This window comes from Neoarius graeffei, chromosome 7 (assembly GCF_027579695.1).
Source record: "Neoarius graeffei isolate fNeoGra1 chromosome 7, fNeoGra1.pri, whole genome shotgun sequence".
Classification (NCBI taxonomy): Eukaryota; Metazoa; Chordata; class Actinopteri; order Siluriformes; family Ariidae; genus Neoarius; species Neoarius graeffei.
In genome coordinates this window covers 21,990,646-22,018,294 of record NC_083575.1, presented here as the reverse complement: position 1 = coordinate 22,018,294, position 27,649 = coordinate 21,990,646, and the positions used below count along the sequence as shown (strand labels likewise).

At 43.1% G+C, this 27,649-nt stretch overlaps 1 protein-coding gene across 2 annotated transcripts in view; it reads right to left on the bottom strand.

Annotated features, from left to right (window-relative positions):
• Window positions 1-4,341: 4,341 nt before the first annotated feature.
• Window positions 4,342-27,649, bottom strand: part of fbxo9 (F-box protein 9) — a 49,921-nt gene continuing 26,613 nt past the window's right edge. For both annotated transcript variants that reach the window (XM_060925401.1, XM_060925402.1), the window contains 4 exons: window positions 23,325-23,420; window positions 17,782-17,875; window positions 9,749-9,903; window positions 4,342-5,669 (listed from right to left, as the gene is read on the bottom strand). In XM_060925401.1, the coding sequence (XP_060781384.1) occupies window positions 5,561-5,669; window positions 9,749-9,903; window positions 17,782-17,875; window positions 23,325-23,420 (454 nt within the window). In that variant the 3' untranslated portion in view covers window positions 4,342-5,560. The remainder of the gene's footprint in view (window positions 5,670-9,748; window positions 9,904-17,781; window positions 17,876-23,324; window positions 23,421-27,649) is intronic.

Here is a 27,649-nt window from a genome sequence, read left to right as displayed (position 1 = left end):
TAAATATTAGAGAAGCAGTTTTGGGACCAAAAGGTTGCCCATTCAATTCCCTGGACCAACAGGAATAGCTGAAGTGCCCTTGAGCAAGACACCTAACCCCAACTGCTCCTTGGGCTGCCCACTGCTGTGGGTATGTCAGGGTCCTGTTGTATGTTGTTCTGGATAAGAGTGTCTGCTAAGTGCCTGTAATGTCAATAGAAATACCTGCTTTATTCCACTGAGCTCTTACAGTGGTGCTTGAAAGTTTGTGAGCCCTTTAGAATTTTCTATATTTCTGAATAAATATGACCTGAAACATCAGATTTTCACACAAGTCCTAAAAGTAGATAAAGAGAACCCAGTTAAACAAATGAGACAAAAATATTATACTTTGTCATTTATTTTTTGAGTAGAATGATCCAAAATTACATATCTGTGAGTGGCAAAAGTATATGAACCTCTAAGATTAGCAGTTAATTTGAAGGTGAAATTAGAGTCAGGTGTTTTCAATCAATGGGATGACAATCAGGTGTGAGTGGGCACCCTGTTTTATTTAAAGAACAGGGATCTATCAAAGTCTGATCTTCACAACACATGTTTGTGGAAGTATATCATGGCACGAACAAAGGAGATTTCTGAGAGCCTCAGAAAAAGCATTGTTGATGCTCATCAGGCTGGAAAAGGTTAAAAACCATCTCTAAAGAGTTTGAACTCCACCAATCCACAGTCAGACAGATTGTGTACAAATGGAGGAAATTCAAGACCATTGCTACCCTCCCCAGGAGTGGTCAACCAACAAAGATCACTCCAAGAGCAGGGCGTATAATAGTCGGCAAGGTCACAAAGGACCCCAGAGTAATTTCTAAGCAACTGAAGGCCTCACTCACATTGGCTAATGCTAATGTTCATGAGTCCACCATCAGGAGAACACTGAACAACAATGGTGTGCATGGCAGGGTTGCAAGGAGAAAGCCACTGCTCTCCAAAAAGAACATTGCTCCTCATCTGCAGTTTGCTAAAGATCACGTGGACAAGCCAGAAGGCTATTGGAAAAATGTTTTGTGGACGGATGAGACCAAAATAGAACTTTTTGGTTTAAATGAGAAGCGTTATGGTTGGAGAAAGTGAAACTGCATTCCAGCATAAGAACCTTATCCCATCTGTGAAACATGGTGGTGGTAGTATCATGGTTTGGGCCTGTTTTGCTGCATCTGGGCCAGGACGGCTTGCCATCATTGATGGAACAATGAATTCTGAATTATACCAGCAAATCCTAAAGGAAAATGTCAGGACATCTGTCCATGAACTGAATCTCAAGAGAAGGTGGGTCATGCAGCAAGACAACGACCCTAAGCACACAAGTTGTTCTACCAAAGAATGGTTAAAGAAGAATAAAGTTAATGTTTTGGAATGGCCAAGTCAAAGTCCTGACCTTAATCCAATCGAAATGTTGTGGAAGGACCTGAAGCGAGCAGTTCATGTGAGGAAATCCGCCAACGTCCCAGAGTTGAAGCTGTCCTATATGGAGAAATGGGCTAAAATTCCTCCAAGCCGGTGTGCAGGACTGATCAACAGTTACCGGAAACGTTTAGTTGCAGTTATTGCTGCACAAGGGGGTCACACCAGATACTGAAAGCAAAGGTTCACATACTTTTGCCATTCACAGAAATGTAATATTGGATCATTTTCCTCAATAAATAAATGACCAAGTATAATATTTTTGCCTCCTTTGTTTAACTGGGTTCTCTTTATCTACTTTTAGGACTTGTGTGAAAATCTGATGATGTTTTAGGTCATATTTATGCAGAAATATAGAAAATTCTAAAGGGTTCACAAACTTTCAAGCACCACTGTATTTAAATCAGCAGGCTCCATCAAAGAGAAAACAGTCCCTAAATATTACAACTACACTTAATTCCATGCCTGTACTGCTCAGCAAACGTTCGCTTTAAAGCCAGCTTACCTGAATGAAAACAAAATCCACTAAACTGTCCACAGCATCCCAGCTGCTGCTAGTGTCTTTCCTAGGAGAGGACCTGCAATTTATTGAAGACTGATAGCCAAATCTGTAAATTAAAATAAATAATTTTGGAAATGTAAGGTGCCACGATACAATGGGGTAATAAAGGTAGTGCCATGGATGACATAATTTGCTCAAAACACACTGGAACCCTGAAGCAACAAAATGCAACTACGGGGAAAAATGTAAAGATGGATGGGAGAAAGGGAAGGAAGAATGGATGGAGTAAGAAGGTATGAAGATAAAAAAAATACAGTGATGCTTGAAAGTTTGTGAACCCTTTAGAATTTTCTATATTTCTGCATAAATATGACCCAAAACATCATCAGATTTTCACACAAGTCCTAAAAGTAGATAAAGAGAACCCAGTTACACAAATTAGACAAAAATATGATACTTGGTCATTTATTTATTGAGGAAAATGATCCAATATTACATATCTGTGAGTGGCAAAAGTATGTGAACCTCTAGGATTAGCAGTTAATTTGAAGGTGAAATTAGAGTCCGGTGTTTTCAATCAATTGGATGACAAATCAGGTGTGAGTGGGCACCCTGTTTTATTTAAAGAACAGGGATCTATCAAAGTCTGATCTTCACAACACGTGTTTGTGCAAGTGTATCATGGCATGAACAAAGGAGATTTCTGAGGACCTCAGAAAAAGTGTTGTTGATGCTCATCAGGCTGGAAAAGGTTACAAAACCATCTCTAAAGAGTTTGGACTCCACCAATCCACAGTCAGACAGATTGTGTACAAATGGAGGAAATTCAAGACCATTGTTACCCTCCCCAGGAGTGGTCAACCAACAAAGATCACTCCAAGAGCAAGGCGTGTAATAGTTGGCGAGGTCACAAAGGACCCCAGGGTAACTTCTAAGCAACTGAAGGCCTCTCTCACATTGGCTAATGTTAATGTTCATGAGTCCACCATCAGGAGAACACTGAACAACAATGGTGTGCATGACAGGGTTGCAAGGAGAAAGCCACTGCTCTCCAAAAAACTTGCTGCTTGTCTGCAGTTTGCTAAAGATCACATGGACAAGCCAGAAGGCTATTGGAAAAATGTTTTGTGGACGGCTGAGGCCAAAATAGAACAATTTGGTTTAAATGAGAAGCGTTAAGTTTGGAGAAAGGAAAACACTGCATTCCAGCATAACAACCTTATCCCATCTGTGAAACATGGTGGTGGTAGTATCGTGTTTTGGGCCTGTTTTGCTGCATCTGGGCCAGGACGGCTTGCCATCATTGATGGAGCAATGAATTCTGAATTATACCAGCGAATTCTAAAGGAAAATGTCAGGACATCTGTCCACGAACTGAATTTCAAGAGAAGGTGGGTCATGCAGCAAGACAAAGACCCTAAGCACACAAGTTGTTCTACCAAAGAATGGTTAAAGAAGAATAAAGTTAATGTTTTGGAATGGCCAAGTCAAAGTCCTGACCTTAATCCAATCGAAATGTTGTGGAAGGACCTGAAGCGAGCAGTTCATGTGAGGAAACCCACCAACATCCCAGAGTTGAAGCTGTTCTGTATGGAGGAACGGGCTAAAATTCCTCCAAGCCGGTGTGCAGGACTGATCAACAGATACCGGAAACATTTACTTGCAGTTATTGCTGCACAAGGGGGTTCACATCAGATACTGAAAGCAAAGGTTCACATACTTTTGCCACTCACAGATATGTAATATTGGATCATTTTCCTCAATAAATAAATGACCAAGTATAATATTTTTGTCTCATTTGTTTAACTGGGTTCTGTTTATCTACTTTTAGGACTTGTGTGAAAATCTGATGTTTTGGGTCATATTTTTGCAGAAATATAGAAAATTCTAAAGGGTTCACAAACTTTTAAGCACCACTGTAAAGCTCCACAGTTATGGAACAGCTTTCCAAGCAGTGTTCAGGACTCAGACACAGCCTCAGTTCCCTCATGTCTGTGTTACCTTCTGTCTCTCCCCTTTTAGTTATGCTGTTGTAGTTAGTTTTGCCGGAGTCCCCACATACGCTCAGCACAATAATGTGTCCTGTTCTTACTCATCAGGTGACATTTGGGCATACCTAACAACCTGTGTTCCCCCCGTCTGTCCCTTTGAGTTACATGTCGATCCTGAGATCAAGATGCTGACCTCTTCTGCTCCTCGGACTCGCCTGATCCATCCTGATGCACTGTGTCTGGCTGGAGTCTCATCACATCGCTCCTGTGGAGGACGGCCCCATATGGACAGTTGAAAGATGCACTTGGAACATGGCTCTGGACACTTACAGTAATACATTTATGTCTGAGGACTTCATTGAACTTGCTAACTTTAGGACTACAGTTGTCATGAACAGTTTTGCACTCAAGTTTCCATCAATGAACAGTTTATAACTTCAACAAAACAGACTTCATGTTAAAACTATAATGATTTTCCTGGTTACACAGTTACACTTTGTGACTATATAGGACACAGTTATAGAAGCAAGTTATTTATAAATCACATTGTCTGTTATCACCCAGATGAGGATGGGTTCCCTTTTGAGTCTGGTTCCTTTCGAGGTTTCTTCATGTCATCTGAGGGAGTTTTGAGGGCGGCACGGTGGTGTAGTGGTTAGCACTGGCGCCTCACAGCAAGAAGGTTCCGGGTTCGAACCCAGCGGCCGGCGAGGGCCTTTCTGTGTGGAGTTTGCATGTTCTCCCCGTGTCCGCATGGGTTTCCCCCACAGTCTAAAGACATGCAGTTAGGTTAACGTGGGGCGGCCTTGGGCTGAGGTGCCCTTGAGCGAGGTACCGAACCCCTGACTGCTCCCCGGGCGCTCTGGTGTGGCTGTCCACTGCTTCAGATGGGTTAAATGCAGAGGATGAATTTCACTGTACTTGAAGTGTGCATGTGACGAATAAAGGTTTCTTCTTCTTCTTCCTTGCCACCATCGCCACAGGCTTGCTCATTGGGGATAGATTAGGGATAAAATTAGCTCATGTTTAAAGTCTTTAAATTTCTGTAAAGCTTCTTTGGGACGTCTATTGTTCAAAGCGCTATACAAATAAACTTGACTTGAAACTTAAAATCTAAAAAATGTAAATCTGTGAAAGAAACAAACAAACAAATAAAATCTGAGTTCCTTGCAATTGACTGCATTTACTTTGACAGCTGAAAACAGATGACTGAAAACAAGAAGGACAGGAAAAAAAAACCCACAAGAAATCAAACAGAACAACCTTCAGCTTGTTTATTTGGTTGTTCCAGTCGTCAGTAGACACCCACCAAAATATCTACGTGAAAACATTCAGCATTGGTGAAAAGTAAGGAGAAAACAGCTGCTTTTATGCTTTAAATCTAAGGTAAAACTACAGTTACACCAGGAAGCCAGTGATCAATTCAAATAGACAGTAAACAGTAAACCTCGAAGGTAACGCTTCTACACCGCGATAAGGAATTTTTAGAAATCCTCACGCAACCTTTTTTTTCTTTACATTCATGTAGCTTCATGCTCAAAGCGAGGAGGATTTGGGGTGATATGTTTGTTGGGGATTGAAAAGCGTAAACTGTTACTCATGATGTTCTACATGCAGTTCTGGTGCGGCCCTACAGGGGGCGCTCTGAGAACGCAGTGTAGCTCTTCACTCGCGCAAAATACAGCGGCGTGTACATCTTGTCAAGGTCGAATGCTGTGATGACCGTTTCTCCAGTTGATCTAGAAGAACAAAGGGAATAAAAAATTTTTAAAAAGTCGAAACAAATCTTTGCGATGTACAAAACCAGGTGCATGTTATATAATTCTTCTGGGTGTGAGGAAAAGAAAGTAGCTCATAACACTAAATTTCACACAAGACAACCTATCCATAGATAAAACCTGTCCAGCTTCAGGATAATCACCTGCCCAGCACATCTATCACCACATTATAGATTGTGTAATCCCTTACACTTTAACATTACGGATATAGCTACTTGGAAAAACACTCCCTGGCCACTTTAATAGGAACTTGTTCTTGATTCTAAGATTCCTGTTCTTGGCTGCAGGAGTGGAACCCAATGTGGTCTTCTGCTGTTACATGCTGAGATGCTTTTCTGCTCACCACAGTTGTAAAGAGTTGCTATGAGTTCCTATATCCTGCTCGAACCAATCTGGCTATTTTCCTCTGACCTCTCTCATCAACAAGGCGTTTGTTTCCACCCACAGAACTGTCGCTCACTCACTTAATGTTTTTGTTTTTCGCACCATTCTGTGTAAACTCTAGAGACCATTGTGTGTGAAAACCCCAGGAGATCAGCAGTTTCTGAAATACTCAAACCAGTCCATCTGGCTCAAACCAACACCCATGGCACAAAGTCACACTTTGGCTACGTTCACACTGCAGGCTGAAGTGACTCAAATCCGATCTTTTCGCCCATATGTGACCTGTATCCGATCTTTTATTGACAATATGAACGACACAGATCCGATTTTTTCAAATCTGACCCAGGCCGTTTGGATATGTGGTCCTAATTCCGATTCCTATCCGATCTTTTCATATGTGACTTCAGTCTGAACCGCCAGGTTGCATTCATCCGACTTACACGTCATCAACAAGCCACAAACGTCACTATTCTGCGCTGAAGTAGGCGGCGGGTCTCTCAAAAAAAGTTACAACAACATGGCGCATAATCACGGGCGCAGATAGAGGGGGGGACGGGCGGGATTCGTCCCACCCAGATTTAAATTCACCTCGTTCGGTTCCCCCCACTTATAGGGAGGAAAAACCGTCTATGCTGTCTTTCTTTGCATAAGGCAAACCTCACGGAAAAATCAAAAGACTAATTACCATTCGGTTTATTGAGGTGCACGGCAGTGTATACATAGTTGCAACAACTCACATAAAACAAAGACTGATATTCGGTTGGTTGAGCTGCGCAGACTGCACAGGTTGCGAGCTCGAGCTTGGTTGCTATGGTTACTAACAACAAGTTTGACAGGCATATCGGGGTTGGGGTTGGTTTGCTGGCAGCTTTGTCCCCCCCAGTTCAAAAAACGTATCTGCGCCCCTGCGCATGACATCAATGTGAGGGACGCTTCGGGCTGTGAAGGTTCTGAATCTTCTCAATGGAAGGACACAGAGGTTAGGGAGCTGATTTCCATTTGGGGGGATGCAGCTATTCAAGCTAGATTGGATGGGTCATACCGCAACCGGGCGGTTTTACTTCCGTAAACACTGGCCATGCTCACTGCGTGTGACGTCGTCGTATCCTGCAATGCACATGCGGAACACTTTTAGGTCGCTTTTCGTTCATACTGAGGATCACATACAGGTCGCATATACTTGTTAATGTGAACGACCTCACAAAAAGATCGGATTTCACAAAAAATTCGGAATTGAGCATTAAGCCTTGCAGTGTGAACGTAGCGTTTGAGATCACAATCTTTCCCATTCTGATGTTTGAAGTGAACATTAACTGACGCTCTTGATCTGTCTCTGCATGATTTTATGCATCGTGCTGCTGTCAAGGGACTGGCTGATTAGATAATTGCATAAAACAGCAGGTGTAGGGGTGTCCCTAATAAAGTGGCCGGTGAGTGTATAAAAACTAAAGATTTGTGAGCCTGATTTGGAGTTCTAAATTTGAGTTCAGGCGGCACGGTGGTGTAGTGGTTAGCGCTGTCGCCTCACAGCAAGAAGGTCCGGGTTCGAGCCCCGGGGCCGGCGAGGGCCTTTCTGTGCGGAGTTTGGATGTTCTCCCCGTGTCCGCGTGGGTTTCCTCCGGGTGCTCCGGTTTCCCCCACAGTCCAAAGACATGCAGGTTAGGTTAACTGGCGACTCTAAATTGACCGTAGGTGTGAATGGGAGTGTGAATGGTTGTCTGTGTCTATGTGTCAGCCCTGTGATGACCTGGCGACTTGTCCAGGGTGTACCCCGCCTTTCACCCGTAGTCAGCTGGGATAGGCTCCAGCTTGCCTGCGACCCTGTAGAACAGGATAAAGCGGCTACAGATAATGAGATGAGATGAAAGAAATTTGAGTTCAAATATTATATTAAATAAGACCAATCCAGAAACTTGTGTCCTGACAATCCAAATTAAAACTCAGTGGATGAGGGAATGTGTATAATACAGTAGAGAGAAAACTTTCAGGCTATCAGCTCCAAGATTTCATGACACGGCAAATGAAGTGCGGTATCATTCTGGATCATTCTTCTCAAATAGCATTTGTTTTTGTTTCCAGGGCAACATTAAGTTGTAAAATTAGGAATGTCTGACTTGTACTCAAGTGTATCCCTAATATATGTATCACTTTTCCTGCACCCATTCTTTTGGTTACTTAAAGCTATACAGCCTTTCGATTTTACAAAATCGGTGAAATTTAGTTCTCTCTGAAATGTGGTCATTGTGATACATGTTTATTTCTGTAATATCTCACAAAATATCAGGCCATTCTGTGGCTGGGAAGTTATTTAATTTGAGGGGATTCCAGAGCAAATAATGTGCATGAAATCACTCGCTTTGCGCAGTCAAGCAGACAGAGGAAGTCCGTGTGCGCATGCGCAGGTTTACCACCTTCTTCTTTTGGGTTTTATGGCAGCTGGCATCCACAGTGTTGCATTACTGCCATCTACAGGTTTACCTTGACTGTGCACTGACGGTTACATCATTCTGTCGCTAAAACAAACAGCTGATCACACCGAGGTGCTCGCTGATCGCCGATATTTATTAGTTTGGTCCTGCGTTTCCTTTCCTTCGCAACGTAACATCTTTTCTTCTCTCTTTCCATTACTGTACTTGGTCTTTCACGTTTCATTCGCGTCCTCCATCGTTCTCTCCTGTTTCAAATTTGTATCCCACAATGCTTTGGGCAAACAGGGAAAGCCCACTACGTGATGCATGGCGTAGTATCTTGTATTGGGTCATGGTGAAGCAGGAAGAAATAGCGGAGTATTTAGGGCCATGTGGCCTTAAATTCATTAATTGTTCTATTAGAAAAAAAAAACCCTAATAAAATTAGAAATCTGTCATTCAAATTCATTAGCTTTCAGTCCACTAAACAAAAATGATTGGATGTCAGGGAAAATTCTTTTTATGACCTACACTTGAAAAATCTGAAAGGCAGTACAGCTTTAAAATACAATTCTGCATTGTTTTATTCCTGTACATAAAGTACTGAGGCACGTTTGCACTTGCCATTCTGAAACATAAATGGACCTACTGCCAACGTGCGTTTTATACTCATACTGTTGTTAAATCCATTATGTTAATGGTAGAACATTTATTAGATAATGCGCTCTTAAATAATTTCACCAGTTTCTGTGGCCTGGTTGTGGCATACTAATAACAAAAGGAAGTGCATTATGTTTTATGGATCTATAATAATAATGATAATAATAATAAGTAGCTATTATTAATTTAAATGAATGTACGCAATGTTTTCTCCTACATTCTGTACCCAGTTTCCTGCAATGTAGCTTCTCGCTTTATGAATACTCATTAGGTTTCAATTTTTCTTAATTTTGTCATCTATGGAGAGTTTAATTTGAAATTCTTGCACTCCAGGGGAGATAACGGTTTGCCCTTTGCTTGCAATCTTTAACTGACATTTTGCGATTACCAACATTGTTTATTACGACGTGCATACACTGGAGTATTAATGACTACAGGCAGTATTACCCACTGACATTTTTTTCCAACAGTACTTAATGACCATTATAAATAAACATGACTATTATTTCCATTACGGAGGTTTGTTCAGGTCATTTCAGCCTATATAAATGAAAAGCATAAATATAGGCTAAAAGCAAAACTAAGTACCTGTATGTGATGTGGCAGGAGTGATGGATCCACACAAGCTTGTTGAAGCGCTGGCGCCCTCCAGAGGAAAGCTGCAGCCCCACATGGAAGGAGCGTTCTGACTCGGGGGCTGGGTACCGCCTGCAGAACCGACTCCTCTGGTACTCGGGCACCTTCTACAAGAAACGGGCCGCAAAAGATAGTCATTAAAAACAAAAATATAAAAGAGAAGCATTTCATTCAAATCTTTAACAAATAAATAATAACAGCTGACCTTTTAACAATTTTTCAAGGTAGCTTAATGAATACAATTTTAGGTGTAAACTTGTCTTGTGGGGCGGCACGGTGGTGTAGTGGTTAGCGCTGTCGCCTCACAGCAAGAAGGTCCTGGGTTCGAGCCCCGGGGCCGGCGAGGGCCTTTCTGTGTGGAGTTTGCATGTTCTCCCCGTGTCCGCGTGGGTTTCCTCCGGGTGCTCCGGTTTCCCCCACAGTCCAAAGACATGCAGGTTAGGTTAACTGGTGACTCTAAATTGACCGTAGGTGTGAATGTGAGTGTGAATGGTTGTCTGTGTCTATGTGTCAGCCCTGTGATGACCTGGCGACTTGTCCAGGGTGTACCCCGCCTTTCGCCCGTAGTCAGCTGGGATAGGCTCCAGCTTGCCTGCGACCCTGTAGAAGGATAAAGCGGCTACAGATAATGAGATGAGATGAGACTTGTCTTGTGAGTGTAGTATGTCGAATGGCCTACAATAAGCAATAAAAGTGAGCGTTTACGATGTTTACGATGATGGGAGAGATCAGGTTTCATGATGTAAAGTTCTATAAGCAGGATACATGAGGTCATTACAGTCAGGTGGATTGAAGCACAATAAACAAGCTTATAAAATACATGTGACTTCTCTAGTTTGGCACAAAAAAAAAAAAGCAACTCAAAACTAATCAGAGCATTTTCATCCTGAAAATGCTGGACGACTAAACCCTCACCCTCCTCCTGATCAGCTTAACATTTGTCAGCAGAGAAGCTTTTACCGTTGATCCTGATCTTTAAATAATTTGGCTTCCATTACAGAGTCCAATGATATGCATCTTTAAGCACTGCAGACACAGGCCAAAACTTTACCAGTATGAAATAGGGGAAGGGGTGGGGCTTCAAAAGAGGGTTCAAAACAGCAATGGAAATGTTGACTAGTTCATCTATTGTTTTTATCAGGAACAAAAGATTGGTCTTTTAGCCTATTTTGGAGTACTTCAGTGTTAAAATGTGGAGCTCTGAAATAAAACGCATAACGCTTGGTAGGTCTGATACAGTCTTTTAAACATTTATTTTTGGTATTTTTCATATCACCCTTTACCCCATGCCCCGCAGTGGCATATTTGATCTTTTTTGGGTCCATTTTTTTTTTAGCATTCTAGTTCATATTGGCTGAAATATTTTTGGTGGCATTTTTCTATCCATCCATCCATCCATTATCTATACCACTTATCCATCAGGGTCGAGTGGGCGGGTCACAGGGCTAACACAGAGACACTCCCATTCACCCCATGAGCACTTGAGAGTAGTCAGATGACCTACAGTAACCCACATCACTGGACTGCACCCAGAGGAAATCCAAGCCCACGCAGGCACTGGTAGAACACGCAAACTCCATGCAGAAAAGTCCCAGTTGGGTGCAAGGTTCGAACACAGAACATTCTTTCTATGAGGTGAAGTGGCATCCTTAAGAAATAGGGGGCAGCCATGGCCTGAAGGTTAGAGAAGCAGCCTTGGGCCCAAAAGGCTGCCAGTTCGATTCCTGGGACCAGCAGGAAAACCATGAGGGAAGTTGCGTGAATGAACAACACTCCCCTCCATCTGCATCATGGCTGAAGTGCCCTTGAGCAAGGCACTTAACCCCCAACTGCTCCCTGGGCGCTGTAGCATAGCTGCCCACTGCTCTGGGTACGTGTGTGTGCGCTCATTGCTCACTTGTGTGTTCACCGCTTCAGATGAGTTAAATGCAGAGGAGAAATTGCACTGTGCTTGAGTGTACACGTGACAAATAAAGGCTTAATCTCTTAATAAATATAATTAACTGATGCTAGCTACTGTTAGCTAAGTCAAACTTATTGACAGAACTCAAAATATCCTCCACTTACCTTGACGCAGTGTTGTAGTCGAGTCACTAAACCTCGAGTCCGAGTCCAGTCTCAAGTTCCCGGTGTTCAAAGTCCAAGTCAAGTTCAAGTCATTAAAGAAAATTTCGAGTCGAGTCCACTACTGATCTGAGTCAAGTCAGAGAATAAGGCTACGTTCACACTGCAGGCTGAAGTGACTCAAATCCGATCTTTTCGCCCATATGTGGCCTATATCCGATCTTTTATTGACAATATGAACGACACAGATCCGATTTTTTCAAATCCGACCCAGGCCGTTTGGATATGTGGTCCTAATTCCGATTCCTATCCGCTCTTTTCATATGCGACTTCAGTCTGAACCGCCAGGTCGCATTCATCCGACTTACACGTCATCAACAAGCCACAAACGTCACTATTCTGCGCTGAAGTAGGCGGCGGGTCTCTCAAAAAAAGTTACAACAACATGGCGCATAATCATGGGCGCAGATAGAGGGGGGGACGGGTGGGATTCGTCCCACCCAGATTTAAATTCACTTCGTTCGGTCCCCCCCACTTATAGGGAGGAAAAACCGTCTATGCTGTCTTTCTTTGCATAAGGCAAACCTCACGGAAAAATCAAAAGACTAATTACCATTCGGTTTATTGAGGTGCACAGCAGTGTATACATAGTTGCAACAACTCACATAAAACAAAACAAAGATTGATATTTGGTTGGTTGAGCTGCGCAGACTGCACAGGTTGCGAGCTCGAGCTTGGTTGCTATGGTAACCCACAACAAGTTTGACAGGCATATCGGGGTTGGGGTTGGTTTGCTGGCAGCTTTGTCCCCCCCCAGTGTTTTGTCCCCCCCAGTTCAAAAAACGTATCTGCGCCCCTGCGCATGACATCAATGCGAGGGACACTTCGGGCTGTGAAGGTTCTGAATCTTCTCAATGGAAGGACGCAGAGGTTAGGGAGCTGATTTCCATTTGGGGGGATGCAGCTATTCAAGCTAGATTGGATGGGTCATACCGCAACCGGGCGGTTTTACTTCCGTAAACACTGGCCATGCTCACTGCGTGTGACGTCGTCGTATCCTGCAATGCGCATGCGGAACACTTTTAGGTCGCTTTTCGTTCATACTGAGGATCACATACAAGTCGCATACATTTGTTAATGTGAACGACCTCACAAAAAAATCGGATTTCACAAAAAAATCGGAATTGAGCATTAAGCCTTGCAGTGTGAACGTAGCGCAAGACTCCAACCACACCATTTGACGGTGGCTGTTTTAGCACCATTAACACACTGCAAAAAATAAAAATCTTAGGAAGTTTATTTGTCTATTTTCAAGTCAAAACATCTGGCCACCCTTATTATAAGACATAATTGCCCAACAAGCAAAACCTCATTTAGCTAGAAAGGCTAGTTTTTAGACAGTCCATGTTGAAAATCTTGTATAGACAAAATGTCTTGAAAAAGTCTTATTTGGAGCACCTTTGAAAATAGAACAAGTTTTTTTTTAAACAAGTAAGTACATTTTGGACATTTGTCAAATGCGGTTCATCTTGTTTCAAGAAAAAAACAAAGTATGCTTGTTTTGGGAATAAATGAACTTTACTGAAATCTTTGAATCTTTCATTACAATTCAACTCCACCTTACAGATCCTAAGTTTACTGCGACTGTTTTCTCAGTCATTCAGAGTGAGCTCCTTCTAGATGCCGTACAGACTCTAGACCAGACAAGTGCCTTCAAAGAGGCTATGAGTGAGTGGAGGGCGTTTTAGTGAGGGCTTTTTGGAATGCTGGGAGTTAAGTTCAGTGGGTTTTTTTGTTTGTTTGGGGGTTTTTTTGTGCCTGATCTTGTAAACCCCTCGTACACTGCACTGTTGCTTTGGCGTTGTGTAAGCACCTGCAAGTCAAAATGCGTAGACTTTTTAAAATTTTTTTTGTTTGTTTTTGGTGCCTGAGGTCCTGGGGAAGTGGAATCTTAAGAGATGTTTTAATGTTTGAATGTTGAAATGGGGAAAAAAAATAAACTTGTTGCAATGCTACACGTGTCGTCAGCTTGATTCAAGATAGTCTCTGGTCTCATATCTAGAGTATTTTACTAATTACAGGTCACAAAAGGAGAATCTTTTAAGCTAGCAATGCTTAGTTGTAGAATTTAACAATCCTAATATTAGTATATTTATCTTAAATTCAGTTTTTACTGCTAAGACTTTGTCATGAATTGAAGTGAAATACCCTTAAAATGAAATAAATAAAAATGACTTGAATGGCTAAATCTAAGAAGTACGATCTTGTTATAAGAACTATTTTGATTATTTTGCGTTAATCAGATCTCGCATAATAAGTTCCCCAATCTTATTTTGGAATTATTTCATCTAAAAACAGGTTCGATTTTTCATCTTACTTTAAGAAATCTTACCAAGTCAAATTTGACTAGTTCCATTGGCAGATTTTTTTCACCTGATTCAAGCAAGTATGCTTTGTTTTAATCTTTTATTTCTTATTTTTGAAAGGCCATTTTTTGCAGTGCATTAGTTTGTTCCTGAACATGACGTATGAACAGGTGAATGTGCTTCTCTTTATCAGGGAGTGTGAAGTATTCCGTCAGAGATGGTTGGGAGACGGATGTAAGTGCAGAAGGTGTGTTTATTAATACAAGTGAAGACGGATAAACAACCCAGAACGGCAGGCAAAATCGTAAAACAGGCAACAGGTAAAGTGAGGCACAAGAAAGAAAGAAAGCACAACTTTATTCATCACACACTTGTGAAACTCCTCTCTGCATTTAACCCATCTGAAGCAGTGAACACACACATGCACACACGTGAGCAATGAGCGCACACACACATACCCAGAGCAGCGGGCAGCCATGCTAACAGCGCCCGGGCAGCAATTGGGAGTTAGGTGCCTCGCTCAAGGGCACCTCAGCCCAAGGCTGTCCCATATTAACCTAACCACGTCTTTGAACTGTGGGGGAGAAACCGGAGCACCCGGAGGAAACCCATGCAGACACAGGGAGAACATGCAAAGTCCGCACAGAAAGGCCCCCGCCGGCTGCTGGGCTCGAACCCAGAACCTTCTTGCTGTAAGGCGACCGTGCTAACCACTACACCACCGTGCCACCACAAACAAGCTATCATAGACTCGGCACAATCAAAGACGAGAAACAGGAAATCAGGGATCAGGAAACCAAACCATGGATTAAAGAAAAAAAAATTATTTGACGGAAAATTTATGTGGGGGGGTTATGGGTGGATTTCGATGAAATTCTGAGAATGGTTAACTTAGAACTGATAACTTTATTATCAATTAATTAATGGATTAATATATTCAATTTATTGTTGAGTGATTCTTCACCATTGTTCGGTTTTGAGATAAAAGCACAGACACGTATTTTCTGTGCACAGACACGATCAGCCATAGATGGACTGACCTCCGTTGAGGTGAGACTTGCTCCTGGTAAAGAAGAGGTATACTGAAGACCCCTTACATTGGCCTTGTGGCTGGCTTCCAGTTGATGGCGCGACAGCACTTTCTTTCCATTGCTTCCGTATATTATTTTTTTGTGGCAAACCACACAAATGCAAGCGCCTGGAATGTTTAGTTTTTTGCACCATGAACTAAATGGCTTTCCGTTTTCACCTATTTCGTACAGCCAAGCCCACCTCCACTTGTTTTTTACACCTTTATCGATGGCAGACACATCAGTGCCTTCTTTCATGGAAAGCGCATCCATGCTGCCGAAACCGAAAGCAGAATGACATGCTCCTCTGTGCTCGACGTCAATATAAAAAAAAGTTTGGATCTTCGCTTAAATTAAAATTGGGGTTTGACCTTACTTTGTGTTGAATACGACTTCAAAAACAATTCAAGATTTTATTAAGAGAAATATTGTGGCCAACACGAGTGTTAAGTTACCTAAAAGATCGCGTGAAGTTGGCTGCTATCTACTTTGCGTTCGTTCTCATTTTCCGCCATCATTTGATAGGCCAGAAACAGATGTTTTGACGTAATTTAACTTAGTAGGCTATGATTATTATTTAACCGTAGTCTTCTAGACATTTTGACTGTTTGGGGCATTGAACGCTGGTGTATGATTTTCAGGGAATAAAGTTTAGCGCATGTCGGAGCATCATTGCGCTCGCAGCCTCCTCAAACGTCCTTTAAATTGTGATATAACGTAGGCTATAAGGCACGGTTCTAACATACCTTACACACTGGCCTAACGAAAATAATAATTGTTGGGGCGTCTGCTGATTTGTTAGCTATAAATTTAGGTCTAATTACTTCTGACAGTCTGCAAGCATTGCACCGTCGGGTCTTCAAGTCTGGCTGAAGCAGAGGAGCGGGCTTTCCGGGGTTTATTTTTTCGTTTTTTTTAACATGCTCTATTTCTATATGTCTAAGTTTGAACTAAGTCATTTTGGCAAGATTTAATTTAATACAAAACAGAAATGGTCAGACACGAGCACGCCAAGCACATGGGAATGTATTTTGCCAATTTTGACAGCGCATGTTTTTTTTTAACACCGCACCGTAGACAGCGAACGTTTAAACATGATCAAACATAGGAAATGAACGACACAAAGCATGGCTCAAAAACAAAAAAGTTAAATAAACCCTGCTGATAGTTGATGGTGTTGCAACACATCAGTGTTCTAACCCAATCTCTACCCAACCACCCGTCATTTTTCTTTTTTAAAGATATTTTTTGGGCTTTTTTCACCTTTATTGGATAGGACAGTGTAGAGACAGAACAGGAAATGAGCGGGAGAGAGAGACCGGGAGGGATCGGGAAATGACCTCGGGTTGGAATCGAACCCGGGTCCCCGGATTTATGGTATGGCGCCTTAGCCACGACGCCCCCACCACCTGTCATTTTAATTCTCCTCGGATCAGCACCGACCTCACATTTGGCCTTGGGAGAGTTCAGTTGACGGAAATCCGTCACACAACGGAAAACTTTAATCCATGCCAAACAAGGAAATAAGGCTCGGTAATGTGTCAGCAATGCAGCTCAATACTTCGCAAAATAAGTGTGTTTTCACAGTTTTTATATTGGTGTGCTGATTGCGCCTTAATCCTGTGCAGGTGCAAGTTGTTTATGGCACACGCGCGAGAGTCTGCAGTCCAGAGAGTCTTATCTGATGCACGTACCAAGGTGTGCAGGTGTGACACTCTTGCACGAAATTAGTACAAAAATTAATGTAGATATAAATCTCTTATGCCAAATTATTATAGCATGTTACAAAAAATAAAGAAAAAATCTGAGTCCTCGTCTTCAATTTATTAATGCAGTTAATGCACGAGTCCAAGTCATCAGTGCTCAAGCCTAAGTCAAGTTAAGAGTCCTAAAAATTAGGGCACGAGTTGGACTCAAGTACTACAAGCCTGCCTTGACAAATAGTGAGGGCTCTGCATCAGAGCATCTTTCACAGAAGAAAACTGAGTCGAGACGAAGGATTACTAATGTGAGATGAAGGAAAGGTGGTGTCCAGGAGGTCAGTTAATAATGGAGGGTTCAAAACAAATATACACTTGTCAAGACTTATCTTTTTAAAGAGGCTTTTCATCATTAATATTTATATTTAGATAGCTTCATGAATTTATTTTATTATCATGCTTTTAAACAATTTTTGTCTATGTTTTAGGTTTTCCTTTTAAGTAATTTTGGGGTTAAATTTGTGTAATGTTGTTGTATACATAATTATTATAATGCGCATGTGAACATATTTGTATGAAACATGCGCAATATAAGTAACAATAAAAAAAAAAAAGAAACGATCTAGATTCATATGTCGACTGGCTCATCTTTTTTTACTGATTGTTTTATTGAGGGGAAAAACAAAAGACTGCTCTTTTGGAGCATTTCTCAACTCGTGTTAACATGCGCCGATGTTAAACTGCAGAGCTAACATCCAAAACGTGTGAGGTTTGGCAGGTCTTACCTCGTCTTTTCTCTTGGATACGACAACATAAACTTTGGTTTGATTGTCCGTGTCCTGGGACAGCCGGTAGTGGCCGATCATGATGGAGTCCATCCTGGGCAAAACAGAGACGCATATGTCATCCAGAAAACACAAACTCAACACACAACGGTTTTGCTAAAAGTATCTTTACAATGGTGCGGTCCAATGGCATCGGAGTTTATCTTAAACTTGAACAAAGCTGAGAATCTCAGCGCTTCTGATCATGCGTATTCATAGCGGAGCTCCAGCGGAGCACCATACCTAAGAATAAATGGTAAACCCATCGAGTCGATTTTTTGTGGTTTGTCTGTGTACATGTACCACCAGTCATACACACCGCCTAGTGGTCAGTGTTAGTAATTACCAGTCATACACACCGCCTAGTGGCCAGTGCTAGCCAGTAAAGAAATAAAATAAAAGAGACTGGCTATGATGTAAGAAAATTCTACAACCCAGAAACAGATGGGCGCTCTGCTTTTAGGCAGTGCCTAAATCTATATATTTATAGTCTTTGTGATCTGAATGCTCTCCAGGTCCAAGGCTCTTTCATGACAAGTTTGGGTGGAGAATTTAGCTGAAGAAAATTCGGTTTGAATGCAAAGGCTTAAATGTCACATTCGGTTGGAACTTTCTTTGCTCCTGTTGACATGTACAGAGATTCGCTCACTATTTGTTGCTCTTCTGAAAGGAAGTCAGGAAAGAAAATGTCTATTTAACCATGTTACAGGATTGCTGTATTGAAAAACAAATTTAATCAATGCCTTCTGTAAATTTAAGGCACTAAATAGCATTAAAGGTCTAAAATATGATCAACAAGGCAATTGATATGAAACTTTTTAGTAATTAAACCCTTACTGAACCTGTACAGAGTTGTTTTGTGTGACTAACATGAATTAAACCAGGGGTTCTCAATCTTTCCTGCTTTGAGGCCCGCCTATTCATACTTGTAACAAGTCGGGGTCCATTGAAAAAGATCCCCAATTATTTTGGCTCATCTATTCGATTAGAATCTACGTAATAATCTATTATGAAGTGTATACATGGGATGCAACATCACACCCTGTTACAGATGGGAGCCCAGGAATTAAATACAACCCCGATTCCAAAAAAGTTGGGACAAAGTACAAATTGGAAATAAAACCGGAATGCAATAATTTACTAATCTCAAAAACTGATATTGTACTCACAATAGAACATAGACAACATATCAAATGTCAAAAGTGAGACATTTTGAAATTTCATGCCCAATATTGGCTCATTTGAAATTTCATGACAGCAACACATCTCGAAAAAGTTGGGACAGGGGCAATAAGAGGCTGGAAAAGTTAAAGGTACAAAAAAGGAACAGCTGGAGGACCAAATTGCAACTCATTAGGTCAATTGGCAATAGGTCATTAACATGACTGGGTATAAAAAGAGCATCTTGGAGTGGCAGCGGCTCTCAGAAGTAAGATGGGAAGAGGATCACCAATCCCCCTAAGGTGGTGTTTACATTAGACCGTATCAGCGGATCATCAGATTAACGTTTTTAAAACGATTTGCGTGCACACAGCAACACCAATACACGATTCGCGTGCACACAGCAACGCCAATACACGATTCGCGTGCACACAGCAACGCCAATACACGGATACGCTCGGCTCCACAGGCATCCAGCGCTCCAAATCACTCCGCCCTGAACAGCGAGTGCCCTCTGGAGGGTGCGCACTCCGGCCCTGCGCAGCTCACAGAGCGCGCGAGTGAAGCGCACGAGCAGTGATTCAGGACAAATAGCAGGAAGTGAAAGTCCGCGCCGTTTTTCAGCAGTCGCGTCACATGACCAACGTGGCATGACCAACGCCAGCGAATCAGGGAGGTGGATGTCACAGTGACATTGTCCAATGACGACGTCAGCTAGAGCTCAGCACAGCGTATCCTCATTCCTCAATGTTTACACAGCACCGGATCAGATACGTAATGGATTGAATACGTGGGCCCTGGCGGATTCAAGTTGTTCCGCCTGTGGAGTCGTTTCCCGGCGTTTTAATGTGAACAGACAGTGCATCCGCGACGAAAACGAGACGGATACGGTCTAATGTAAACACCACCTAATTCTGCACCAACAAATAATGGAGCAATATCAGAAAGGAGTTCGACAGTGTAAAATTGCAAAGAGTTTGAACATATCATCATCTACAGTGCATAATATCATCAAAAGATTCAGAGAATCTGGAAGAATCTCTGTGCGTAAGGGTCAAGGCCGGAAAACCATACTGGGTGCCCGTGATCTTTGGGCCCTTAGATGGCACTGCATCACATACAGGCATGCTTCTGTATTGGAAATCACAAAATGGGCTCAGGAATATTTCCAGAGAACATTATCTGTGAACACAATTTACCGTGCCATCCGCCGTTGCCAGCTAAACTCTATAGTTCAAAGAAGACGACGTATCTAAACATGATCCAGAAGCGCAGACGTCTTCTCTGGGCCAAGGCTCATTTAAAATGGACTGTGGCAAAGTGGAAAACTGTTCTGTGGTCAGACGAATCAAAATTTGAAGTTCTTTATGGAAATCAGGGACGCCGTGTCATTCGGACTAAAGAGGAGAAGGACGACCCAAGTTGTTATCAGCGCTCAGTTCAGAAGCCTGTATCTCTGATGGTGTGGGGTTGCATTAGTGCGTGTGGCATGGGCAGCTTACACATCTGGAAAGACACCACCAATGCTGAAAGGTATATCCAGGTTCTAGAGCAACATATGCTCCCATCCAGACGACGTCTCTTTCAGGGAAGACCTTGCATTTTCCAACATGACAATGCCAAACCACATACTGCATCAAGTACAGCATCATGGCTGCGTAGAAGAAGGGTCCGGGTACTGAACCGGCCAGCCTGCAGTCCAGATCTTTCACCCATGGAAAATATTTGGCGCATCATAAAACGGAAGATATGACAAAAAAAGACCTAATACAGTTGAGCAACTAGAATCCTACATTAGACAAGAATGGGTTAACATTCCTATCCCTAAACTTGAGCAACTTGTCTCCTCAGTCCCCAGACGTTTACAGACTGTTGTAAAGAGAAAAGGGGATGTCTCACAGTGGTAAACATGGCCTTGTCCCAACTTTTTTGAGATGTGTTGTTGTCATGAAATTTAAAATAACCTAATTTTTCTCTTTAAATGATACATTTTCTCAGTTTAAACATTTGATATGTCATCTATGTTCTATTCTGAATAAAATATGGAATTTTGAAACTTCCACGTCATTGCATTCCGTTTTTATTTACAATTTGTACTTTGTCCCAACTTTTTTGGAATCGGGGTTGTAAAAATGCAATAAAACAAACTGTTTTTAATTATAGGTATTGTATTTAAAAATGTATGGATGTGCCAGAAGCCAAACCACACACGCAGGGCATTCTCAGTCAAAAGGGATTAATGATCCAAAAGTGGAGTCTGGTCCATTAACACAAGAACTTATTGCCATGTTTGTGTACAGCAAACAAGCAAGTTATTAGAACCAAGAAGTGTACTCAAAAGAAGTGGGTATAGAAACCACTCAATGGGATTAGATCCTTACACGCTAACAAAGAAGGATTTTTCCTACAAGCTGGAAAATTATCCATCTTTTGAGTTCCCTGACATCTCAAACTACCTGGTGCTGCAGACATCGTTCTATACGGACAAACAGATGAAAACCTGGAAGAGCATGGACTTTTTATATGTGGCTGGGTTAAAGATCTGGGGATCAGGACACTACATGATAGACGGGGTGAGACGAATCTAAGTGCAGGGAGAGTTTATTAGCAGGCGTGATATTTACAAAAGCAAATCATAAAGCAGAATCATAAAGCAGAGTATTTAAACAGCATTATAAACATGGCTAGAAACAAACATGACAGTGATAATGATAATACTTCGCAAAGCCTCTGTGAAAACAGCTACCGTATCTGTGTGCCAGACTCAAGCACGCAAAGGCGTGACTGGGTCCCAAACGCGTGACTGGGTCCCAAACGCACGTGCGGCCACTCGAGCAGTGCCAGACTGAAGTGCGCAAAGGCATGACAGTCAAGTCACCTACTGTGTGACCACAACTTTTAGCTCACGTGTATATCACCACCAAAATGCCTTATTTTCATCGATAACCCATCGCAAAGCATCATGAGCTGTAGTGTGACTGTAGCTTAATGAGGCGGATGTGATGTCAGATGCAACCCAGCAATTGCACCCTACTACGAGTAAAAAATTAACTTCAACTTGAAAAAAAATTCACAACCCACGAGATGGCGCTTTGCGGCCCACTAATGGGCTATGGCCCAGTGGTTGAGAAACACTGACTTAATCTCAGTAGAGACGGATATCGCCGGGCTGTGATTATATTGTACTTTCCCATACAAAATTAATTACGAGTTCACAAAATGAGGCTATGATTACATCATCTCAAAGACATCTTGCCAACTGACACAAAACTGCAGGTTTGCTTTATCAGTATTCAGAGTTTGCGAAGATGAAGTTAACCTTTCCTCTTTTTTGTCCATATTGAACTAACGTTAATCACTTTCTTGCGGTTTTCATAAACATTTCCACATCTGTGAATTTTGTACACACTTTGTATCAGCACACCTGAAGGTAGACAGATGTAGAGGCAAAAGAAGAAAATAAAAAGAATAATAATTCATGAATTAGCTATAAATGAGGTAAAAGAAAAGAAAATACAAAAGGGTTGACTATAGATATTTCTCATTCTGCCTCCTCGTTTATAGTCACACTCCAAAACATGGTCAGCTATTTTATTCAGTACACTAGTCTTTTGGCAATACTTTTATAAGCTGCACAAGAAACAGATAAGTACTTGAACTTGGTGGACTTTAACCCGTTAAAACTGCTTGACTGTTATTTTATGTCCCTTTGCTCCAATTTATGTGTGTGTGTATATTTATGTATGTGTATGTATATATACCTGTGAGTGTTTAGTCGATGTCTATTTCTTATCTAGAGTGTTTATATTGTTTATATTGTTTATTTCAGTTATTCTATTTTTATTTATTGCTTTGCTGTGTTTGGAAGGCTGATAATCCTTGCGGTTGATTCTCGCAAGCCATAGATTTCTCCTTTGTATGCCGAGTTTCTTTGTTTGCTTGCCTTCGTGCTCCCGTACAGTGGGAATTCCATAAAAGCTCCGCTTGACGTCATCATCTGACCTATTATGACAGCCGTGAATACAACAGGTGTGCACCATTGCTAGCTTTAAATAGCCTGCTTGGGTTCTTTTGAAGACTTTGTACTCGCGCGTTACAATGTGTGCTCAGTGACCCGTACGGTAAGCTTGACCCACAAGATGGCCGCCACTAGGGAATCCCCGACTCTGTGACGTCATGTGCAAACTATGTACTTGACAATAAAGTTGACTTGACTTGCTTGTTTTTGCATTGCGTCGGTTTAATGTTTACCATTTGAATCGGTTGATGTGGCACTAAAACCTGAAAGTGCTCACACAGAGCTTAGCCCATGACCTCAACTAAAGTATTCAGAGATTAGATACCTTGTGTTCTTGCTGCGAAGACGTGGAACCATGGCCAAAGGTTCCTCGGGCGTGGTCAACATAATTACTTGACCATCAGGGAAGAAGCGTAGGTACCTGGAGCACACAGACGCAGAGTTGGGAGAAAATGTGAGACTTGACATGTGTTATGAAACGATAGTTTTCTTAACATTTTTCCTGCCTGACTTAATTCATCAGATATATATTAAATAATCTGCATGTGTTTCAACTATGAACAGTGGTGTTTGAAAGTTTGTGAACCTGTTAGAATTTTCTACATTTCTGCATAAAGTAACCTAAAACAACATCATATTTTAAGTCCTAAAAGTAGATCAAGAGAACCCAATTGAACAAATGAGACAAAAGTATATTAGTATTCTTGGTCATTTATTTACTAAGGAAAAATGATCCAAATGTTGCATTTCAGTGAGTGGCAAAAGTACAGTTGTGGTCAGAAGTTTACATACAGTGACATGAATGTCATCTTGGATATGAATGTCATGGCAATATTTGGGCTTTCAGTAATTTCTCTGAACTGTTCTTTTTCTGTAGCAGAATGATTGTACAGCATACATTTTTAATTAAAAAAACACTAGGATTTGGTGCACAAGTTTTAATTTTCTTTGGGTTTTCTGAAATCAACACAGGGTCAAAATTATACATCCAGGGCTAAAATTGTACACATGCTCACTTAGATTAATTCAGAGGTGCTGAAACTTCCAAAATGTCTCTTATCTTGCCAAGGCCGAGGTCTCTTAACTTCCTGTTAGTAATCATGGTTGACTACAGCTGGTAGCTTCTCTGTGCCTTCATAAAAATGGTTTGTTTACAGCACTCATTGGATTAACCAACATACAGTAAAATGGGAAAGTCCAAGGAGCTCAGTGCAGATCTGAGAAAGAGGATTGCAGATGTACACAACTCAGGAATGTCTCTTGGAGCCATTTCTAAACAACTGCAGATCTCAAGATCAGTTCAAACAATTGTATGTACATTACTGGGAGGTTAAGTCACTTTGCCAAGCCACTTTGCTTCAAGAAAACCCAAACTGTCATCCTCGGCTGAAAGGAAATTGGTTTGGATGGTCAGGAACAACCCAGAAACCATCATGTCACAGCCCTGCCATGAACTGGAAACTGATGGAGCACTGTCTACAGTTCAGTGAGTTTTATATCACTATGGACTAAGAGGCTGCTATCCAACAAATAACCCCCTGCTCCAAAATTGACACCTTCAAGCTTAACTAAACTTTGAAGCTGACCACATGGACAAAGAAAAAGCATTCTGGAGGATAGCTGTATGGTCAGATGAGACAAAGATTGAGTTGTTTGACCACAATGTACAGAGGGACACTGCACCAGCTGGTAGTGGTGGTAGGATCATCATGTTCTGGGGCTGTTTTACTGCCCATGGAACATGGTTCAAAAGGACCCTGATGAAAGGAAAAACAGGTATCCAAGTACCCTCGCCTGGACCAGGGATACTGGAGCCCTACCCTGGAGCCAGGCCTGGGGAGGGGCTCGCCAGCGAACGCCTGGTGGCCAGGCCTATATCCGTGGGGCCCGGCTAAGCCCAGCCTGAATGAGCAACACGGAACCACTCTCCTGTGGACCCACCACCTGCAGGAGGTTCTGTAAGGGTCCGGTGCACTGTGGATCGGGTGGCAGCCAAAGGCGGAGGCCCTGGCGTACTGATCCCCGGCTGGGAAAACTGGCTTTTGGGACATGGAATGTCACCTCTCTGGTGGGAAAGGAGCCTGAGCTTGTGCGTGAGGTTGAGCGGTACTGACTAGATATAGTTGGGCTCACCTCAACGCATGGCTTGGGCTCTGGAACCAATTTCCTGGAGAGGGGTTGGACTCTCTTCGATGCTGGAGTTGCCAAGGGTGAGTGGTGGTGAGCGGCACTGGGCAGGGGTGGGGCTATTGGTAGCCCCCCAGGTCGGTGCGCTAACTTCGGAGTTCTCCCCAGTGGATGAGAGGGTCATTTCCCTGCGCCTTCGGGTCAGGGAATGGTCTCTGACTGTCATTTGCGCTTATGTGCCAAATTGTAGTTCAGAGTACCCGGCCTTCTTGGAATCCTTGAGTGGGGTGCTAGACAGTGCACCATAAGGGGACCCCATTGTTTTACTGGGGTACTTCAATGCTCACGTGGGCAATGACAGTGAGACCTGGAGGGGTGTGATTGGGAGGAACAGCCTGCCCGAACTGAACCCAAGTGGTGTTCAGTTGTTGGACTTCCGTGCCATGCACGGTTTGGCCATAACGAACACCATGTTTGAATAAAAGGGTGTCCATACCTGCACATGGCACGAGGACACCCTAGGCCATAGATCGATGATTGACTTTGTAGTCGTTTCATCTGGTCTACGACCATACATCTTGGACAGTCGGGTGAAGACGGGAGCAGAGCTGTCAACTGATCACTACCTGGTGGCAAGCTGGATCAGATGGCAGGGGAGGAGGCCGGACAGACTGGGCAGGCCCAAATGAGTAGTGAGGGTATGCTGGGAATGTCTAGCGGAGGCTCCCGTCCATCGGATCTTAATTTCCCTGAGGGAACCCGCCCAAAGGGATCAATAAAGTTTAATCTAATCTAATCTAATCTAATCTAAACTGAGGATGGGGACATTGAGTCCGAGTGGACCATGTTCCACACTTCCACTGCTGAGGCGGCCATGCAGAGCTGCGGCTGCAAGGTTGTTGGTGCCTGTCGTGGTGGTAATCCCCAAACCCAGTGGTGGACACCTGTGGTGAGGGGAGCAGTCAAGCAGAAGAAGGAGTCCTATCAGGCTTGGTTAGCCTGTGGGTCTCCAGAGGCAGCTGACAGATACCAACAGGCCAAGCGGAATGTGGCTCTGGCAGTCACTGAAGCAAAAACTTGGGTGTGGGAGAGTTCAGTGAGGCCATGGAAAGTGACTTTCGGTCGGCCTCGAAGAGATTCTGGCAAACCGTCCGGCGACTCAGGAAGGGAAAACAGTGCAATGTCCCTACTGTTGACAGCGACGATCGAGTGCTATTGACCTCAACTGGGGACATCATCCAACGGTGGAAGGAATACTTTTGAGGATGTCCTCAATCCTATCTTCATGTTGTCCGAGGAGGATGCAGAGTCTGAGGGTGCTTGGGAGGACTTACCCATCACAGGGGCTGAGGTTGCCGAGGTGGTTAAAAAGCTCCTCGGTGGCCGGGCTCTGGGGGTGGATGAGATTCATCCTGAGTTCCTGAAGGCACTGGATGTTGTTGGGCTGTCTTGGCTGACATGGCTCTTCAACATTGCATGGAGGTCAGGGACAGTGCCTCTGGATTGGCAGACTGGGGTGGTGGTCCCCCTTTATAAAAAGGGGGACTGGAGAGTGTGTTCCAACTATAGGGGGAAATATCCTGGGAAAGTCTATGGTGGGGTGCTGGAGAGGAGAGTACGGTCGATAGTTGAACCTTGGATTCAGGAGGAACAATGCGGTTTTCGTCCTGGTCGTGGAACACTGGAGCAGCTCTTTACCCTTGCAAGGGTACTGGAGGGTACATGGGAGTTTGCCCCACATATGTTTTGTGGACCTGAAGAAGGCTTACGATCGTGTCCCTCGTGGTGCCCTGTGGGGGGTGCTTCAGGAGTATGGGGTTCAGGGCCCACTACTGCGGGCCATTCGGATCCTGTATGACCGGAGCAGGAGTTTGGTTCGCATTGCCGGCAGTAAGTCGGACTTGTTCCCAGTGCATGTTGGACTCCACCAGGGCTGTCCTTTGTCACCGGTTCTCTGCTTTTTTGCGGATGATGTGGTCATATTGGCTTCATCAGTTTGTGACTTACAGCATGCGCTGGGACAGTTTGCAGCTGATTGGGAAGCGGCTGGGATGAGGATCAGCACTTCCAAGTCTGTGGCCATGGTGCTCAGCCGGAAACAGGTGGAGTGCCTACTCTGGGTCAGGGAGGAGTTGCTACCTAAAGTGGAGGAGTTTAAGTGTCTCGGGGTTTTGTTCACGAGTGAGGGTAAAGGGGAGTGGGAGTTGGACAGATGGATCGCAGCAGCGGCAGCAGTGATGCAGACGCTAAACCGGTCTGTTGTCGTAAAGAGAGAGCTGAGCCCAAAAGGCAAAGCTCTCAATTTACTGGTCCATCTACACTCCCACTCTCACCTATGGCCACGAGCTATGAGTAGTGACCAAAAGAATGAGATCGCAGATACAAGCGGTAGAAATGAGTTTTCTCTGCAGGGTGGCTGGGCTCTCCCTTAGAGACAGGGTGAGAAGCTTGGTCATTCGGGAGAGACTCAGAGTAGAACTGCTGCTCCTCCACATCGAAAGGAGTCAGTTGAGGTGGTTCGGG